The sequence below is a fragment of the Stegostoma tigrinum genome, chromosome 13 (genome assembly GCF_030684315.1).
Source record: "Stegostoma tigrinum isolate sSteTig4 chromosome 13, sSteTig4.hap1, whole genome shotgun sequence".
NCBI classification, from domain to species: Eukaryota; Metazoa; Chordata; class Chondrichthyes; order Orectolobiformes; family Stegostomatidae; genus Stegostoma; species Stegostoma tigrinum.
In genome coordinates this window covers 36659102-36673629 of record NC_081366.1, presented here as the reverse complement: position 1 = coordinate 36673629, position 14528 = coordinate 36659102, and the positions used below count along the sequence as shown (strand labels likewise).

General features: G+C 37.3%; 1 protein-coding gene across 1 annotated transcript in view; it reads left to right on the top strand.

Moving 5' to 3' along the window:
* LOC125458537 (collagen alpha-1(XXIII) chain-like) overlaps positions 1-14528 on the top strand; it is a 188884-nt gene that overhangs the window by 99309 nt on the left and 75047 nt on the right. The window contains exons 6-7 of the mRNA XM_059650680.1: positions 9630-9656; positions 13957-13983. Of these exons, the coding sequence (XP_059506663.1) occupies positions 9630-9656; positions 13957-13983 (54 nt within the window). The remainder of the gene's footprint in view (positions 1-9629; positions 9657-13956; positions 13984-14528) is intronic.

The window sequence follows — 14528 nt, the reverse complement described above, 5'->3', positions numbered from 1 at the left end:
TAGTTTAAACATGGTTACCTGTTGGGTACTTGCCAATCCTTATTCAGAGGTGCACCATTCAGTGGAACATTACAATTGCATTGAAGCCCTGTTGCCATCACAGGACCCTGACTTGCATGTATTATGAAGTCTTCTGACTAAATTAGGCAATACCTATAGCCAAAGTAAACAGTGGTGTTAAAATGATTATGGATAATTAAGAATGGCAAATGGACCGTTTGGGTCTTAACAACAACAATGTATTTGTATAGCACTTTAACAATCACAAAATAGCCTAAGGCCCTTCCCAGGAATATTATAAAGTATGACACTGAGCCAAGTAAGGGGGTATTAGGTCAGGTGACCAAAAGCTTGGTCAAAAAGTTCAGACACCAAGGTGGAGTGATGCACGGAGGAAATACCAGAGCGTGGGGTCTGGGCAATTCAAGGTATCATCAATTGTGATGGAACAATTGGAATTGGGAATGCAAAAGAGGCCATTATTGAAAGCCCACGGATATCTCAGAGGGTTGTAGGGCTAGGGGAGATTACAGGGCAGGGGCTGGCTGTTGGAGACAATGGAAGGATTTAAAAATAAGTGAGTTTTGAAATCAAAATATTGCTTGACTGAGAATCAAGGCCAGTGAGTACAAGATTGATAAAGAAATGGGACTTGCTGCAAGGCGAGACATGGATAATCAAGTTTAGGATCACCTCAGCTGGGCAGACAGAATTGAGATTAGCTTGAAATTTCTAAGGTTTTCAGGAAAGCTATGCAGATACATGCTTTCAGGAAGTTGCAGAGCTAGCTTCTGAAGAGCGCAGTGGCTATAACTTACACTGTAGTAACCATTCTCAAATTGTTAAGCTGTAATTGCTCTCTAAATTAGAAAATTAACATTTAAATCAGCCTAGCGTGCTAGTAATCTGCAACACAAAATGAATACAACAAAATCCACATTCCAATTCCACAAAATTTAGTTTGGCTTGTTCTCCTATTTAGGCCTGAGATGCTTCAGAATTCTCGACACTGTGCCCAAACATTAACAACGGACCACAGGGAAGTAGAGGACATACCGTGCCTAAAGACAGAAATCTAACACAATATGCTTAGTTTCAAACCCATTCTAAATTTCTTGAGAGCTATGTATTACATATTGTTTGTTGTAATATATTACTGTTGCCAAGATTGGAAATCACCACAAGGACTTATAAACACTTTGGGAGTACTACTCAAACACTCCTTCTTCCGGTGTAGTAATATTATCAGCTAATGTACCACAGTAGCAAAATAGTCAATGTAGTTGGCAGAGGATTACTTCTTATTGAACATTTAAGATTGGATTGATTTATTTTCTACATTCCATCAATTTTGATTTTTAATCTTTGGGAATTCATTTTGTTGTTACCTATGACACAGCACATTAACAGCAAAGAAGCAACGGTATGGAATGTAGGATTGGAATTAACCCCAATTGTAGAGTCTTTGTTGATCCTTCTTCTTAAAATATCCCTAATTTCCATCAATATTTGAAATCAGTACAAAAAAACCACAAATATGAGTAAGATAAGGATGAGGATAAATATTTTCTTGGCTGTTACAGATTTATTATAACACAGCTACGCAGTACGTCACCAACGTAATAAGCTATTTTTTATGTTTTGGCCCACTTTTTGTATCTCATTTTGTTTCCCTTCTCTTAATATGTCCTGGGGCTTTACATCAATCTTCAACCAAGAAGGTAGGCAGGCAGTTTGCCAATTTCACTCTTAAAATAAGAATTCAAGATGTATTTTTCAGTCTCCTTTGGCTTGTGGTGAAGGAGCTAGTTCCCTTGCAGCATTATATCACCATAATATGACTCAGATGAGCAATTACTTATGTCACAATTATTAAGTGGGTACAGATGCGTTGCACCAACATGTCCTCTCCATAAACTTACTAGATGATGAGCAATTACGTTATTCTAAAGCTGTGCAAGTTTCCATTCTTGTTTGAAACACAATCTGAAAAACAGTACAATAGTCTCATACTGTGCTTCCTCCATAATCCTTGATTGAGGCTCCCCTTCTTCCCAGCTTTAATCAGATGCAATTTTTAAGTGAGAATTAATTATCCTAAATCCTAAATTGATCTGTTGTGTTATTGCGGTGAGAGTTGTCCAGAGCATGGTTGTTATGTATTTGTTGATAGTGATGAGGGAAGTTTGCAGATTGTCTTGTGTTACTAAAGGTCTAAGTCTCGCAAATCTCCCTCCCAAAATCAGTTAAATCGTAATTTTACTTAAAGTGAAATTATTTCCTCTCTTTCTCATTTCATCTGTCTTTTGTAAATTGGAGTTATGCATCTAAATTGTCACTTACGTTGTCAATTCTGTTTTCAGTAATTGTGATAGAGTCATTAAGTAGATGCAGATTGAAGCAAACGGACTGAAGGGGAGATGATGGAGTAAGTTACGGACTAGAATGTGCTATCTGAAAAAGGTAGTGAAAGCAAGTTTAATAGTAGCCTTCAGAATAAAATTGGATATTGCTATGACCAGTGAGGGTACTTAATCACCACCTACCCAGGTCAGTCACAGTAAACATCATTCTTTCATTTTTTTTAAACACAGTTATCACATTTCGACTAAAATGTAATTACTTAAACCAAAATGAAGATGTTAAATTACAAGATTTTCTTGATGAAATGAGAAGTTTTATTACTACAAACCTAAAAGAAAACAAAATCTAATTCAAAATACATGTCAAAACGCTGATAATAGACTTAAAGGAAAGAGGAACAGCATGTCTAGTACAGACAGGAAAGTATAGAAAATTGTAGTTTAAAGTTCTTAGAAAACTCAGGTCTTCAGTTATTTTCATAGTTCGATGTTTTAGCTGTTATCTTATTTCTTCAGCAGTCGTGACATTTGCAGATAGCTGTGTTCTTGAATTCTTGGTAATTGATTGTTGTTCCAGGTTACTTTTTCACTGGGACTGACTTAGCAATTGAGAGAGAATTCTGGCTTCTTGTTCTTATCAATTCATTTTTTTTTCACTTTCTGCTTTGCGGACATTTAGCTCCTTTGTGGATTCCAGTGTCTGGTATCGTTATGTTCACAAGTTGGATATTCTGCAGGTTCCTTTCATCTTAGCATGTAATTTCCAGAAAGGTGTGAATCAATTTGAGTTTCAATGCCTTCTGTTACAATATTAATTACAGCTCAGATTGATCAATGTTTATTGATGGTTTCATGACTTTGTTCAACTTGGTAAAGTGATCACCGCAGCTATTTTATGTGACCATTTGTCCTTTTTAAAAAGTCACTTTTAGCCCATGAAGGTCTTGGGCTGTAAAATCAGATGACGGGTGGTGAATATTGATAACCCATGTTTACCATTATTATTATAGCAGCATAGACTTGTAAATGAAATTTTGCAGGACTATAGGAAAATAACAGTAGCACGAAAATCATTAGATAACACTTTTAGAAAAAGCCATGATAGCCTGAATAGTCACTTTGTCAGCAGAGGTACGATGCTCGTCTACAATCTTGCCCCTGGATTCAAGCTTCATATGACAAGTCTCAATTTTGTGCCAACAAGACTTTACAGTGTTTCTCAGTGAGGCAGTGGAGACTGTAGTGAGTCACAGTCAGATGTTCCCTGATTCCATTGCGGTAATATTTATGTCCTTTCAGAGTTTGCCAAATTATGTGGCATGTTTCTTACAGTCTGAGCTTGTCATAGAGGTAATATGTGCAGATTATTTATACCTTCAAAAGCTACTGTATCGCGGCAGTTAATCTGTCTATCCAGCAAAGAACTGAGAGACATATGTAACCAGCATCTAGGACAGCCTGGACAAGTCCCTGTCAGCACTTCACACAGGGCTTGGAGTGAATTAGGGTCAAAATTCAACCATCCTTCCCAGTAACAATGAGACAAGACACTGGGTTAAAATTGTAACAGCGGTTTTCTACATCCTAGCTGCACTACTCTCTCCCGCTCCTACCACCAGTTCCACATAAATTGTTATGTTAATCTTAGAAGCCCATCCGAGGCAAAGTAAAAATCCTATTGTCATTTATGCCACTCACTGTATTTTAACTCAAAACGTCAGCAGCCCCACCCAATCTCTGACCCATCAGCCAGACCTAGTAGGATTGGAATTAGAAAGCACTATGCAATATAAAGGTAGTGGTCAGCTGAAACAAATTGATTGCACAATCCCTTGATGTTCAATTTTGTCCCACATGCTGATTACTGCTTTTTTTTTAATCTTCCAATGATTGTGGACTTTGTCATTCTTCTGAGGTGTTGCTGGTGGTAGTTGCTAATACTCTTGCTTCTCCGCCAAGTCTTGCTTCATCCTGGAGAAAGTAATGGTATCTATTGTGAATGCAGAAAGTTTACAACTGATTGTGAAGCACAATACGTCTTCAATGACAAGGACACTCTTAATATTCCTCCAGTGCACATAATTACTCACCACAGAATTTGATCAGTTGAAACTATGAAGCCTCATGCTTTAGGAAGTAACATATTCCTACAGATTTTTTAAAAAATGTTAAGGTTTTACGTTCTCTCAATCCAAATTTTATTTTTCTCTGCATATCTAAACTTGCCTCTAATTCACTTTTCCCTTCTCTACTGTTCTTCTCTCCCTTTCTATATCCTAGGATTTCATTGGTTAAAGCTGTTGCTCCTGTCACTCACAAAAACCAAAATGTTCTATGGACTATGATCAACTCATTCCAGCAGTTACTTCAGGCTGAAGATAATGTGATGGTAATGAGACAACGTTGAGTGCAGGAACGCAGCAACTGGAAGAGAGGACTGAAGAGAGACTGATTTGACACACTTTGTACTGGGATGTATAGCCTTGAGCAAAGTGGAGAGAGATACAGAATCTATAAACACGACGAAGTTGAAGAGTACTGCATAGTGGAAAAGAAGAATTTGAAGAGGAGTCTAAGTGGCTAGCAGTAGAGTACACAGAGTGGTAATGGAATCAGGGGAACCAATCTGAAATACCCTTCAGTTCAGAAGCAATTTAAAGAGGCAAAAGAAAGAAGGAGACAGCCGGGAGGAAAAAAATAAAAACTGAAAGGTGAGAACTAAAAATTGAAGGAAAAGGAAGTAGAAGTGAAGGAGAGAGAAAAATATAAGCAAAGGAAAGGGGGGAAAAAAGGAAGTAAAAAGCAGAAATGGAGGGGAAAAAATGTGAAAGAAGAAAGATTGTTATTCAGTATAGTCAGCTAGGGAGATGAGACAGAGCTAGAGTGTTTCAATGCAGCAGAGGAAGTTCCAAAACCACTGACTCTAACTTCTTTCCTTTAGTCAAAAATGAGAGAGGCCTCCGAGGTCTCTTGAATCGTTTTGTGGGTGGGTTTTCATATCTGACTTCAGGCAAATGTTGCCATGAATAAATTCCCAAATAAGAAACCAGGAATTTATCCAGTGCAAGTCACTTTTTTTTAAAGCAGAAGATTGCCATTCTGAATGTCAATTTTACACCATTACATTATCTGATATACAGAAATTCCATCATGATTTCCAAAATGGCTAAGGCCAGCTACAAACGCCAGAATTTATTTATATAAGTTATGATACAGAGGTGAAATTACATCTTGCTGTCACTAGGAGGATAATTTTTAAGAATTAGTTCCAGATTACTTGCTTTGATATTGGGTAAGCATCATTTAATTTGTGTTTTAAGTGGGACTTTAAAATGCTACTTGGAATTCCATAGGATACATTTGATAAATATTCTGAAAATATTTCAAAACAAAATCACATTACATTGGCTGGGAATTCATATTTCTGTTGAACCATTTGCTACAATCATGCCAAAGGCTTATGGTTAATTGGCTACATTTTTGCCTTCAAATTATGACACTAAGTTTGATATTTTGTCTGGCAAGGAAGCTGAACTGAACCACAAACCATGTATGTTGTGGAAAATAACAAATATTTCTTCTTAGATCCCGCAAAGAAAGTAGGTAATCCATATCAATCATGATAGGTCATATTGTTTCACATCCTTTGACACTGAAATAAAGTACTGAAAGTAAACTGCATTGTTATCTAACAACTGCTTCAAGGTTCCTCCAATTTCCTCCAGTCTGAGACCAACACCAATGAAGAATTGATTCCAGAGAGCCACCTCCCCAGTATGTGACAGAGCACGCCCCCCTTGAATGTGATGTCTTTTAAATGCGTTCTAAAAATTGAAAACAAAGATTTCCATTTGCCTTCCCTTGATCCCTCAGATATGGTTAGCCAACAGAACCCATTTCAACCCATTTGGATTTTGGTATCAAAGTGTCCTAAACTTTTAGACTCACTTGTCCTAGCAGTTATTGTTTCTCTGTCTGACACTGCATTTCGAGGGGAACCGGGAAATGGCTCACTTGAAATTGGCTAAAGCCACCTGGAAGAGAAACTGAATGACCACACAAAATGGCCCCTTTCTCAAGATAGGTGACCTTCCTTTGCCTCAGTGCCGTACAGTTAAGGCTATGGGGGAATAATGTGGTACAAAATTATCCCCCCCACCATCTTAGCTCATCCCAGCCACCCATAACTCACCCCAGATTGTGGGGGTTCCCATTTGAAATAGCTGTTTCTTTGAATTTGCTTGCTAAAATTGAAAGTGATCTCTATTGCTTGAACAATACATATAGTATTTCTATAACCATTAACAGTTTGAAATTGTATACACAAGACTATGGCCTCCTCCACTGTCAGTGAGGCCAAACATAAACTAGAGGAACAATACCTGATATTTTGACTTGGGAGCTTACAGCTCAATAGCCTGAAAATCAACTTCAACAGCTTCAAAATCGGTTCATCCCAAAGCTGTCCATCTTCCTAATCACCAACTGCTCCACCTTTCCAACTGACCAAATGTAATAACCCCCTACTTGCATCCACTTATCTCCATCCCCACTTACCTCCCACCCCGCCCCACCCCCTATTTATTTCCAGGGTCCCCTCCCCCTCCCCATTTCGGGGGAAGGGTTTTGGCCTGAAACATGGACTTTGCTGCTCCTCGGATGCTGAGTGACCTGCTGTGCTTTTCCGGCTCCCATTTATTGACTCTGGCTTCCAGCATGGGCAGTCCTTATTGTCTCCAATTTAATGTTCATTGCTTATTGTATTATTTGTATTCACCTTCTCATTCAATAACACACAAGTTACAAAATTAACAGCAAGAATTGAAACTCAGATGCATTTTCCCAACTAAAAGATTCTTACTGATTCCCCTGACTCTCAAATGTATAGATCCAATGGTGAAGTTCAACCGAACAGACCAGGAAGGTCTCGGGCTCAGTTTCTGACTTGTGCTGAGTTAGACATTTTCATATAATTGTCGCAGGGACGTGGGTTACAAAGGAAAACTGCCCCCATGTTTCCTGAAACCTGATTGTTGTTCAATTATTCCTGCAGCAAGTGCAATTGTGGAAATCGTGTGCAAAGGGATTGTATTCAGCTGTAATGCCCCAAGGTCAAAAACCATGCAAACACTCAGATCAAGCATAATAGCCACTTGAATGAGCTACCAGAATACAGTCAGCAAATAGCTTTCCAAATGTTGTTTCTGAAAAAAAAACGACTGCACATTAATCACATGTTGAAGAAATGTTTGTTTGTGCAACTTTACAATTCCCAGTACCACAGAATCAAAATCCATGTAGGGATTAACAGGTTTTAGTGTTTATTTTCCAATGTCTAACAAGCACTGCAACTTTTTTTCAGAGCGATTTATCACACAGAAGCAATGAGTATTGTATTCGTAAAACCATTTTTCAGTCCTATCCTCATTCAGTAAATAGCGCAGGAATGCGTCCTATTGTTGGATGTCTAGGGGAAACTGTCTATTTGGTAAGGAGCGAGTGAATGGAAGATAATTCCAAATAGATAGTTCTCAGAAAATTTAGCTAATGCAGGAATCCCAGAATGTTCATATGCTACTGCTGACCAGGCCAGTTAAAGGCCTGCTGCAGTAGGAGATGGCAATGGCTAATTTGTCTCTTTTAATATGTTTCTCCTAAATATTTTCAGTTAAGTTATGGATCTCCACACAGCTGCACTCTTGAGCAGATTGTTCTTGGATTTTTGCTCAGTATCTTTTTGTACTGATCCCTCAAATATTTGCAATTGGCATTTAACTGACAACCTCTGTGATTCCTGTTATAGTGGAAAACTGATCATTTTCCATTATTTCAGTGAGCTTTCCTGGAAATAGAAGCCAGTTCTCTGCTGGCAAGCAGGGTCAATCTGTTCTCCTCTTGCCAACTTTCTCAGTTGGCCACAACAAAAATTTTGTGTTGTTTGGAGCGAGAGGCTGATTCAACAAATTAATATAATTAGCTAGTTCACCAGAACCAATAAGGAGTCAATTACAAGGTTTTTCTGAGTAAAATGAACAGTGATTTTGTTATCTGTTAACCTTGAGGAAAAATAACAAATACATACATCAAGTACCGGCACAACGTTGAAAAGGTATAGTATCCAGTTCAAAAGGAAGATAAAAGGAACATAAAATTTAAAGTACTTCTAGTATCATTGTGGTGTTAAGCTTTTAGCCTAGTTATTTAATCGATGTCTTGTATCCTTAGCAAAATCCGTTTTATTTGCCCTTTTTTAGTTCTTAGTGATTGCATGTTTTGTTTTAATCAGCTCTGTCACTGGGCAGTTTTCCTTCTTGAGAGGCTGAGAGAGTGCTGTTTGTAGCTGCTTTCAGTCACACATTGATCTTTTCTGTTCTGCCAAAAACAGTACCTTGAAATATAGTTAGCTTGTATATTCTAATACCCGAGTTCCTTGTTTCCAAGCTTGGTAAATGCAGGTGATGCCTTTTCTTTTCAATATGTCAAACTTATCGTACAGGACATGAGTTTTTTTAAGTCTGACTAGTTTCACTGTCTTTTGACAATTTCAGTTCAGATGATTCTGTTTATTTCACATTAGTTTCACAAAGCTTTGCTGACATGTGGTCAGCTGATTGCTGTGGCTATTTTTGATGAGTGCATGTTTCTTTTTCAAAAACTATTTATCTTGTGAAAGTCACAGGTATTAAAATCAGATCAATTATCCAAATTTTACGTTAGTATGACACCCTGAGTTGCTCTCTTCCTTTATTGTTTGCATTTGCTCATTCTAAAATTATAACGTTAAAACATTAAAGGAAAAAAAGTTACGATCAGAAATTATTGCTACTGAATTTTTTTCTCACAAATGAAATAATAATTTTCCATACAAGTATTGCATTATAAGTGACACTGCTCTGAAGTGGTGTGTAACAATTTTTTTCCAGCTGCAAAGCTGTGCATATGGGTATTTTAAGCTTTTGTTGTTATACATAATTTTGTGCCAAATTACACCATTGAAAGTATGCATTCATCATTCACAAATCTATGATCATGATTCATCAAATTCCTGGGGGTGGGAATTTGTCTAAAGCAGCATCACAGAGCAGGTGGTATCAAGTCCCACATTTATTTACAGAACATCTTTTATTCTGCTCTGTTGATGAAACACTGCCTCTGCTTGAAACATATTTCCAATCCTAGTACTTTGGATGCATAGTCATGTTAATTTATTTCTGCCAATTTAATTGTTCTGCAATTCCAAAAAGTTGTTTTGGTTTTGGATTCTAGGGTCCCCTTGGATTGGATGGAAAGCCAGTGAGTATTTTCTGGACACGTACATCTTCAAAAGAAGCCTGTATTACTTTCTTATCGTTATATGAAAAATTGACTACAATAGATAAACATTACTCTTTAGCCTCTCAAACCAAGTGTGTGAAAACCAAATGTTTTGTTATTGAACCTGCAATGCAGCCACCTGATCAGAAATATCAATTGTGGTTAGTATTGAGTCACTTTTCTTATTGTGATATATTTCACTAATTACTGGAGAATCTTAGTTTGCTAAATCATGTGAAATTTAAAAGATGTTTTTAAAGCTACAGCTTCCCAACTAAATTATGAACAGACAACATTTTTTTTGACAAAGCCTCTTCACAATTGATATCATTAACATAAGGTTCATTTGGTACCGTACACTTTGTATACTTGGTGAATATGCATGGAGGGTATGAGAGGCCATGGTAGGGTGAATAGAGTAGCGTGGGTGGCAATAGAGTTGGCACATGGAGGGTGTGAAGCGTGAGGGCTAGAGAGCTGTTAACTTTTTTTGCTTTTACTGAAACCGAAATTGTTATCCAAAGTAATGGGTCAGGTTCCTTTGAACAGTCTGCCTACACCCCAGCAGCCCTGTTCCTTTTTCTGAACTCATTCTGAGGATGGCAGGCCTGTGACTTTTAGCACACCATTACTCCAGAATAAATGGCGCCTTTATGGATAATTTTGCTGCCACCCACCTCTAGGATGAAAATTCAGACCCTTTTCTTGGTATGAGGCCAGATGTTGCTAAACTAGTAATGGTGTCTGAATGATGTATGCTGTTACTAATGCATAAACCAATAGCTTGCAGCGAGAAAATGATTTTTCATGAATTTGGAATCACTAAGTTGCTTGCCAATTTATGCAGCTCTATTGTGGCTTCACATATATTGCATTTTAACATAACTTTTCATGACCTTGCTGCAGTTGTATTAATTGCCCATTAAACTCAACCACAGAAAATCAAGCCTAGTAATTAACTGTTTAGATATGCTTTCAGTAGTATGATGATAGTTGATGACAACCAATCAACTTCTCATACTCACTCAAAGTAAATAATTGAGTGTCAAGTCTCATTCCTGCAGGCTGTGAAATATTTTAGAAGATTTAAAAATATCGGATTTCAGTTTTTTTAGATTTGTTTTCTGTCTTTTCCCTTCTATATGTTTTCGTCTCTCTTTCTTACTTTAATTATTCTTTCCTCCCATCCACATCTGCATCATTTGATTTTAGCTTTATTCCATCTAATTCATTTTCATCTCCGGTGACCAACTGCCTGGGAAGAAATTAGGGCCTCGGTGGTGGTGGACGGTGGGGGGGATTGTGTACATTACTGAACAACAGAGTTTTTACATTCACGTTTTCATTAAGGGGATGTGGACATCATTGGCTGGCCAGCATTTATTATCCATTAATCATTGCACTTGAAGTAGGTAGTGAGGTGCCTTCTTGAACCATTGTAGTCCATCTGGTGAAGGGATACCCACAATGCTGCTAGGAAGGGAGCACCACGATTTTGACCCAGCGACAGTGAAGGAATGAAGATATTTCCAAGTATCAAAGTTATTATTATCATTAAGATCAGTGTTAAATTTCTATAATTTCTTTTGATTAACTTCAAGGCTGTTTCTTCAGTTAGTTAACAAGTTAGTACTGGATGGCCAGTCTCTCAAACAGATGAGAGTCAGTGTCCAGAATTTAAAAAGTCTTGTGTTTAAATGAACAAGGGAAAGCATTGGAGAAATTCAGAAGGTCCAGCAGCATCTATGTAGAGGGAAATAGTTTTAGCATTTCGGGTCCAACGACACTTCTTTAGATCTGATCCGAAGAAAAATCATTGGATTCAAAATGTTAACTCTGTTTCTCTCTCCACAGTTGCTGCCAGATCTGGTGAGTTTCTCCAGGGCTTCCAAATCTTATTTCAGATTTCCAACATTGCTGTACTTTTTAAAAATTTGTTTTTAAGTGGTTGCGTTCACTACTCGACTTCCTTTGATTGATGGTGTTGACTTCTGACATTTTTGGAAGAAAGTCCATAGAAAAATGGGCAATCAAATGATCAAAAAGATTTGTTCTAAAGAAGCAATGATGCAACAATAAGAAAACTCTGGGAAATACCAATGGCCATTAGAATTCCCTGAACATTCCTCGGCCCCACCTCCAGCAGATCTTTCATGGTGAAGATTGGCCAATAGCATTGCACTCTGTATTTTCTAAACAACTATCACTGGAAACAGAGCCTGGAAAAAATATCCAAAGTTACATGGTGTCAGATAAACTTCACAGCTCCACTTTGGTGTAAATATTTTGGAGACCATCCCTATGGTTTCATAGTAATTGTTACAGATAATTGGGAAAATGTCAAAAAAAAACTAATCCAAAAGTGCTGACAAATGTAGTAAGCAAGTTGGAATCTGAAAATCAGAAAGACGAGATAAAGTTTCAGTAGTGGTTTCATCAAAATGATGTGTAAGTGAAAGTAATTAATTGCAGAAATGCTAACGTTAACAGTGAAAGCATAGAGTGTTCAGTTCTGTCCCCACTCCCCAAGCTATAAAACAGCCACAAAAAGAAAATATTAACCTCCTGTCTCCAGTTAAATCAGATTCATCGTATTTACTTAAATAACCATGAAGAATCAAAAAACAGGGTAAATTAAACATAATAATTCACTCTTAAAAATGTTTTTCATTATGAGTGGTAATTTGAAGAGTCCCACACCCCAGTATAAACACTGCCACACAATAAAGGAAATAATATTGAGAGAATTGATGGGAAAACTCTGTGGTGAAATATTGTTTTGTGAAGTAAAAGTATGTCTGTATGTTAAATGCATAATACATTGTAGCAATGGTAAAAGTTTAAGATTTGTTGCAAGATGTTACACAGCACCAAATAATAATGAACTTATATTTTTTGACATTCGTCGGGAACAGATGGAAAGTGTAATATTTGTAGACCATTCAGTCCATTGAATTTGTACCACCATTCAGTGAGGTTGTCGCTAATCTACATGTCAACATTATTTAACAATCTACACTTCATGTGAATTCATCAAACTCCATCTTGAAAATTTCAGTTGACACAGCATCTACAGCATTTTGACAAAGGAATTTGTTTCATTGCCTTTTAATTATATTTTACTTAACAATTTCTGATTTCATTCCTTCAACTGAATTGGCCTACCCTTGCCAAGTGTTCCTTCACCAATTTGAAGATTTTAATCAGATCACTTTCAACCTTCTAAAATCAAGGGAAAATACTTCTATGCAACCTGTTGTCATAACTGAACCCATTTAGCTGTGGTATAAACATAAAAGTCTTTGCTATTTTCTCTCATGCCAACATATCCATCCTAAGATAAAGGCTGAATTTTCATGACCAAGTTAGAATGAAGGTGAAAGGCCTTCAAAGATGGTGGGCAGGGCCTGATTCCAAAATTCCGATCCCATTCCCACTTCTGGCAATTTTTGACAGCACATAAGTGTGTGAGTTGCAAGTCTAGGCATGGCACTTCAAACCTTACTGGTTACATTGGACAGTAAGGTGTTTCAGGTCTCTTCCATTTTGATGTGGTTGACTTGACTTCTGCAAGGGACATGGTCAACAGCCCTTCATGGAGTTGTGTATCAAACGGGAGTTCTTGTCTGTGAGCCAAACAATCAGGCATTCAACATTTTCTTTGCAGGGAGAAAAATCTACTTTCTCATAGAACTGTCATTCAAACAAAGCCAATGAATTTCCCATTGAAGAAACATTTAATCATGACCAACTAAACACACAAGCATTTAAAATAAAACACTTTAAAACAAAGATCAAGTTAAGGTTGTCAATCAATCAAACTGAGCAACTAAGCAAAGGAACCTCTGCTGGGCTGAGTCCATTACTCAGTCTTGGAACTTAGCCGTGCATTTCCAGCACATTCTATCTTTATGCAATAAATTTTCTAGGACTATGACTACAGTTTATTCATAATTCTTAAGTATGATAGAAAAATTAACAATAATAAAGTAAGAACTACTCTAAGCTTAAAGATTAGGTGAAAAGCTATTTTAGGGCAGAATAACAGAAACATTGTTCTTCACCCAACAACAGTGTACCTGATGATACTTGATGTTGATGTTTCATGGCAAAAGTAGAACGTACATTTTGTTTTCAGTTCCAAATGCCCTCATCTAGCTGAACACAAGTAATCGCTATAAATGTTCAAAAAGGAATTGAAAAGAAACAGTAAGTCAATGAAGAATTTCATAACTTATGTTTCAATTATAAAGCAATCTTGCATTGTTTTATTTTCTAGGGCCAACCTGGACCAAAAGGAGAAAAGGTAGAGGACTGTCTGCTATTAGTGAAGTTGTAATAGCTCTAACTATCTTATTGCACAATTTCTATTTGCTCTTCTTTCTGAGTTTCTTTATTCAATTGCCACTGCCCACCAGCCTCCCCCAAAAAAATCCAGAGTATACTCATAAGTAGAAGACGGCATGACAGTTTTGTATTGCATGATGCTACAAAATGTAATGAACTGTTTCTTATGTAAATAAGCTGCTGTTTGTCATGATTACCCTAATCTTGTGATTTAAAATCAACATTATCACTGAATTGTATCAGAGATAATGGGAACTGCAGATGCTGGAGAATCCAAGATAACAAAGTGTAAGGCTGGATGAACACAGCAGGCCAAGCAGCATCTCAGGAGCACAAAAGCTGACGTTTCAGGCCTCGACCCTCTCTGATGAAGGGTCTAGGCCCGAAACGCCAGCTTTTGTGCTCCTGAGATGCTGCTTGGCCTGCTGTGTTCATGCAGCTGTACACTTTGTTATCTATTATCACTGAATTGCTTGCTTTTGTTTTATTATTGGCTTCAATTTT